Source organism: Alligator sinensis, unplaced genomic scaffold (assembly GCF_000455745.1).
Source record: "Alligator sinensis unplaced genomic scaffold, ASM45574v1 scaffold531_1, whole genome shotgun sequence".
Lineage (NCBI taxonomy): Eukaryota > Metazoa > Chordata > Crocodylia > Alligatoridae > Alligator > Alligator sinensis.
The window spans coordinates 1,970,962-1,977,206 of NW_005842173.1; the positions used below are offsets into that span (position 1 = coordinate 1,970,962).

Here is a 6,245-nt window from a genome sequence, read left to right on the forward strand (position 1 = left end):
AGTCTTTCCTCCCTGGTTTACCACATGTGGGTGGATTTGTTCTGTAGTATCAAAGGGTTGGGGAGGGAGGGTGCCAAACATTGATCCTGCTCAAGGCAGCAAAATGCCCTTCTCCCTGCCTTTCTACAGGGAGCTGAAATGCTCTCCAAGCCTAACCAGCGAATGCAAAACCTACTTTGCCTCTGAGCTTGTACCAGCGCTGATCAGTCTGTGGATCACACCAGGGGTGTGGCACAGAGACTGCCCATGAGCAAGTCCAAAGCACGCTCAAGGACCAGCAAGCAGCCAAGGGGACCCCTTTATTTGCACAGCCTCCTGCCTTAAGAGTGGGACCCCAAATATGCCCAAACAGGCTGGCCGCAATTCTGTCTTGGCTTTGCTAGAAAACCCACTTCCTTTATGCAACTGATTGTTATCGGTCCATTGAGTAGCCTTTTAAAACAGGATTCATTGTAATTATTATTCTTGGTTTTGTTCCTGTATTTAGGCTAATGCCGTCTAGCTTTTTTTGGTCTATTTTCCTTGCCTCAAATTGTGCTCCACTTAAGCCTTTTTTTTTATTATTGACTTCATAGCAGATTTCCCACTCTGTTTCTACTTCTGAAGAACTTCTTCTAGAACCAGAAAGGAGCCTGCCGGCTCTCTTGAGAAGGCAACTGGATAAGTATGCAAAGCCACATAAAAGGGATGCAATGTGATGCAATCATAAGGCAGCACATAACATTTTTCCCCAATCTTATATTAGCCCTGCGATGAAACTGAACTAAGCAAACTTACTCAACATATTTTTCTAGTCTGATAAAAGTCTTGAGATAACCACTGTCCAACAGCCAATAGCTTTTGCTAGAGCAGTTGCCTCTAGCCTGTCTTTCATCAACCTAAGCGCTTTCCTGACCATTGCTGTAGGCAGAACCGTGTACCTAAATCTTGCTTTACATATCCGGACCTCATCAATCTGTCTTAATATAGTATAGCCAGCTATGCTGACAAGCCAATGCATCTAGTTTTGAATGAGCTCTGCTTGTATAGTTTTGCCATAAAGGTTTCAAGATTCACAGATTCTCAGGGACTGCAAGGTCATCGGGTCCAGCAAACTTGTATGGTGCAAGACTCTGTGATTATTGAGAAAAGCAAGAGCTCCTCAGAACTGCAAACCATACTTTTCCTGCCTTCATACCATGTTCAAAACTGACAGTTTTAGAAATACGTGCACCCAAGTTCTTTCTCACGTTAGCACCGAATGCCTGATTCAAAGCTCCTGGTAGTCAATAGACTATTTCCATTGACTTTGGTTGGGTTTGGATCAAACTTTTCCCTGTTGGCATGACGCCCATATTCTACATTTTAAAGGATCAATGTATCTACCCCTTCCCCCTTTTTCTCTCCACCTTTCTTACTCTTGGTGTCGTCGAATGTGCTTAGATTGCTTTCTCTCTGCAGGTTATTGTGGGAAGTCAGCACCCTGGTGCAGGCAAGACAAGTCTGAAGCCAAATGTACATAGAAGGCTGTGTGAGCGTAAGCAAATCGGACTGACCTTTTCTTGCCCCATAACACTGTGAAATACTTCCCTAGTAAACTACTGAGGAGTTACAGAAGAAAGCACAGCGCGAAGAGCTGTGGCATGAGCTAAGAGGCACGGCTGTTCCTTCCAAACACTGCAGACCTCCTTAAATCTCATCTCTTTCTTTAAGATGAATGTGCCTTCACTTCCCCCCGCCGGCACAAGTTCCTGAAGCTGCCGGCAGGAACGTGAGTCCCGTCTGGTCCCTGTTGTACTCCAGCACGCTACAAAGGCAGATCTATATTGCTGCTGCTTATCTGAGGGGTCCAGCGCGCTCCTGGCTGGAGCCGTGATCTTTCCCGGTGCCCTAACATGACAGGCTCCGAAAACCTGCCGGACACGGCAGCTGCTCTGCTGTTTTCTCCAGCCCTGAACTCAGCCACCCGGCCAATCTGGGCTTTCCAGTGGGAAGTGAATAAACTTGTTTTCCTCTCTATTTCTCCTGCAGGGAAAACAACAGCTGCTGCCCTCCCCATCTCCAGGGAGATCCCCCCACCGCTCCGCTAGCCAGAACATTTCGAACCGAACGGAAAATCGTTTCTTTTGAATATTTGAGGGTGACAATCATCGATACCCAGCCTCAGGACAGCGCTTGATACAGCTACATTGACAGCAGGTGGACCAGAAGTCCTGATCTGATCCAAACTTCAAACTATATATAATGGGCTACAGCCTACAAAGTACCATTTCCCCCCACCTTCTCCCCCGCCACGAGGGATTTCCTCCCCCTGAAAAGTGTCATCCCACTGACTTCCACTGAGTTCTTATAAGGATGAAAATAAGCTTCCCTCCTATGTGTCGAGTGCAATACTTAAGGTCCACAGTGCATAATGGCCCATCCCCACTGATGGCAACGCTCCTATTAACTTCAGCTGGGCCAAGATTTTCCTCCAATTTTTCTTATATAGAGACAGGTTAAGTAAAATCTTGAATGGCTGGGGAGCAATAGGAATAAAATAACTGCTTGGCTAGGGAAAAAAAAAACGGTCCCAGATTTTGGGAGCAGTGGACCCAGATTTGGGTCAAATATGGTAGAATAGTGGAAAGGCCACATGTAGGGGGTATCCCTTATTGCTCTACACAAGTGTAATTATGATTTGAAATATTGTCAGAGGAGCAAAAGGGTTTGGGTGTGGTCATATGGCATCCTATGAGCTTCAGGTTCAGGGCTCGGCGATTAGAGGGAACCAATATGCCATGGCTGTGGATTTGACCTGTCAGCTCTCAGGTATTTGCAGGGGACCGCTGGGATGGAGAAAGATGCCCTTTGCAGTCTGTTTTACTGATGCGTGGTTCCCTCTGCCATCCCTTCGAGAGTCAATGCAAATCCCCGCATTGATTCCGGGAGGTGATGGATCAGACCCAGAGCCAGTCTCAAAATTTGGATAGATCGTATAGATCAGATCTTCTGTATACAGATTTTAGAGAGGTAACAAAAAACTATCATTATCACATTGGATTATGAAGACCAGTTATACCCACTTGTAACTTGTATCCCTCTGGAGGCAGCTAGGACTTCAGCACTTTCTAAAGCACATTTTTACTCATTTCATACTCATTGACTTATTTTTCCCCTTCTGCCTGTAACTCTTGGTACTAGTGAGCAACCGGTAGCAAAAGAGCCCTTCTGAGCTGACTCTCAGCCTGCGGACATACCTAAGGATTTAAATGGGATGCTGAATTTCATCTAAAAACTGAATCCTTAAAAGACACAGAATATCCAGAAGATTGGAAATAAATGCAACGTCCAGCACCAGGTAAGGGAGCTGATCATAAGGGAAGTCCCAATTGTAATAATCCTTTCCCTCTCATCAGAAGTTTGTGGCTATGAGACTTGACACTGAAAATAGCCTCATCTGGAAAATAGCCTCATCTGTGCCAAATGATAGGTATCCGTTTGGTTGCCACTGTGGTTAAATGCCAACATTTTTAAGGAGAGGCAGCTGCAGTCCGAACAACTTTAATGCAATGACAGCCCCTGAGCCACAAACATCTGGTTGGAAAAGCCCTGAAAGCAGCACCCCTATTATAGACAGTTGTCTGACTACCTTGTCCCAGTACAGAGCTCAGCATTTCTCTAACTCCATGAAAACACAAAAGCAGAAAAAGTTTTCATGGCACAAAAGCACAAGTTTGCACGTTGGTACAGGGCGATATTCTGCACTCTGCCTACTGCAACATGTATAGTTTTGAACACAGGGCTCCCTTTGACACATCTCTTTCATCCCCCTTCTCTGTCTCTCTTCTCTGTGAGTGGACGCCTGCTAACGACATGCTTATTTTGCATCCATCATCATCAGACTAGATGAACAGCTAACGAAGCACCTTCACAGGGTTGCGAGCATGCAATAAAAAATATATCCATATATGCACATTGCATAGCATCACAAGAACAAGACAAGCAGAGCGTAACCCTTAAGGGAGCAGGCTACCCAGTTGCCAAAAAAATGTTACAGGCATCAGCTACCTAAATCCTTGAGGCAGTTTTGATCATCTCAGCCTTACCTTAGACCCAAGCACAAACCTGATGCAGACCATCAACAATGTGCCATTATATTTCAGAAGGGAAAGGGCTTTCCTCTTTCATCTCTGTCTCATAGAAGGAGCAACCCTTAACTTTCAGCAGTACTGGGGTCAAGTATCCTGGTATGGGACAGCATTGTGACCCTTAAGCAGCGAAGTCAAGGAAAAGAGTCTTATGGACACCAGTGGCATTGGATGGAGCCCTGAATACACTTTGTTGAATTAGGAGCAGCAACATTCACCAGCATTACAAATAAGTCCCCCGCCCTCCACTTGCCCTTTGCAATAGGTGGCAGGTTTATTCCTGCTAGAAAGAGGGAGGGGAAGGAAAGTTTATCTACTTACTGCGTTGAGTCCGAGGGAGTTGTTCGGGAGAGATGAGGTGATTCCAGAAAGAATCGCTGTGGCTACCACAGCCCCCAGGCACTGAGCAATAATGTACATAAGTGCCTTAAAGAGGCTGATCTGGCAGCTCACGAGAAGGCCCAGGGTCACCGCTGGGTTCAGGTGGGCACCGCTGATGTGGCCCACGCTTTGTGCCATGGTGGCAATGGCTAGCCCAAACGCCAGCGAGACCTTCACGTTGTCTTGAGTGGCGGTGACTGTCGTATTGGAGCCTAGGGGGAAATTGAAGCCCAGCGCCGAGCCGATGCTGATGAAAATAAAGAGGATCATGGCAAAAAACTCAGCCACCACTGCCCTCCAGAAGGCTTTCTTTTTGAATTCGCTAGCCATCGTTTCACTCTCTCCCTTTCTCTCTCTCTCTTCCCCTGCTGGATATTTTCCCTTTGAGGTCTGAGGAGCAAGCTGGAGAAAAAACAGTGTTCTTGGTTTATTTATAGGGCTTTGGGTGGTCTGTAGGAGGAAAGGGGTGTTGCACAAAGGGAGGAAAGAACGTCTACATAGATGCTGACTGCTAGATTGATGTAAGACACTGCACGCATGCCAAAGTTTTTTCTTCCCTTTTTTTTTTCCCCCTGCCTTCCCCTCCCTTCACAGGCTTCGATCTCTGCTGCTGTTTTTGAGAGGCTTTTTAAAACTCCTTATAAAAGAGTGCTTAGGAATTTTATCCTAACTCATTTGCCCTCCCTACAGCCATTCAGCATGCAAGTCGGACGGACGGCTGTTGCAGGAGTTCTCTCTCCCGGGACTAAACTAAAAGGAAAAGCCCTGGTATCTGTGCAAGCCTGCATATTATTCTGCCTCCACTTTAGCAGAGGCTGGTGACATCTGAAGTAGTAAATACAACTGACAGCTAAAAGTACACTCAGGAGACTCTAAATATCACATTGTGTTTCATTTGAATCCAGGTAGGCAGTGCTCTCTGCCAGCTCTATACGGACTCTATGATTACTTTCAGATGCCAAAGTCTGCCTTTCTTTCTATCGGTCTGTCTGTCATCTAGCTAGCTAGCTAGCTATTTCAAAAAATTTTTAAAAGCCAGAAGTCTAATCTACCATGATGAATGCTTTCGTGCCAAACCCTTTGTGGGGCCACGTATCTTTTTTGGCTTGTAATATTTGTAAAACGTTATGAAAAAGGCAAATCAAAAGTCTGTCGGTCTTTCTGTCGCATTACAGACTTGTCTTCGTTAACGCTCGTCAGACAGGTTGTGACCTCAGTAACCCGGTGAGATCCTGGACTCGCTCCATCAAAGCAATTTGAAGGTTTTACAGACGCGCAGCAGGGCGAGCAGAAATAACTCTCTTCATGCACTTCGCCATCAACCGAATGTCTCTGATTTTTCCCAGCGTAGCTCGAAGCTCCGCGTGTGCCGTTTTGTGCATGATTTTATATCAGGGGGGATTTTATATAAGCTGTTGTAGGCCGTCTGTACTCGCTGCACCCATTCACCGAGGCGCTGTGAAACCTCTTTGTAACTTCACCAGGCGGCTATGAAACCAACTTTTTTCATTGCTGTCACTCTGTGTCCCTTTTTACACCCAGCAAGAGCATCAGGGCTTCCCCTACCTCTTCCCTTGACACTCCAGATAGCTGTAAGCAAGCCCCGTGGGGGCTTTCTAGCCCAAATCCTACAATGAAAGTATAATACATACTTTTTGTTAACTCTCCTCTTCCAGGGGCAGCTGTCCTTGCTGTCACCAGGGAGACTGGCTTCTGCTGCTGTGGATATACAGCACTGGCCAGGGAAAGGAAATG

At 46.2% G+C, this 6,245-nt stretch overlaps 1 protein-coding gene across 1 annotated transcript in view; it reads right to left on the minus strand.

Annotated features, from left to right (window-relative positions):
• Positions 1 to 5,144, minus strand: part of AQP1 (aquaporin 1 (Colton blood group)) — a 25,174-nt gene extending 20,030 nt beyond the window's left edge. The window contains exon 1 of the mRNA XM_006025914.3: positions 4,431 to 5,144. Coding sequence (XP_006025976.1) covers positions 4,431 to 4,820 — 390 coding nt within the window. The 5' untranslated portion in view covers positions 4,821 to 5,144. The remainder of the gene's footprint in view (positions 1 to 4,430) is intronic.
• Between the last annotated feature and the right edge of the window lie 1,101 nt (positions 5,145 to 6,245).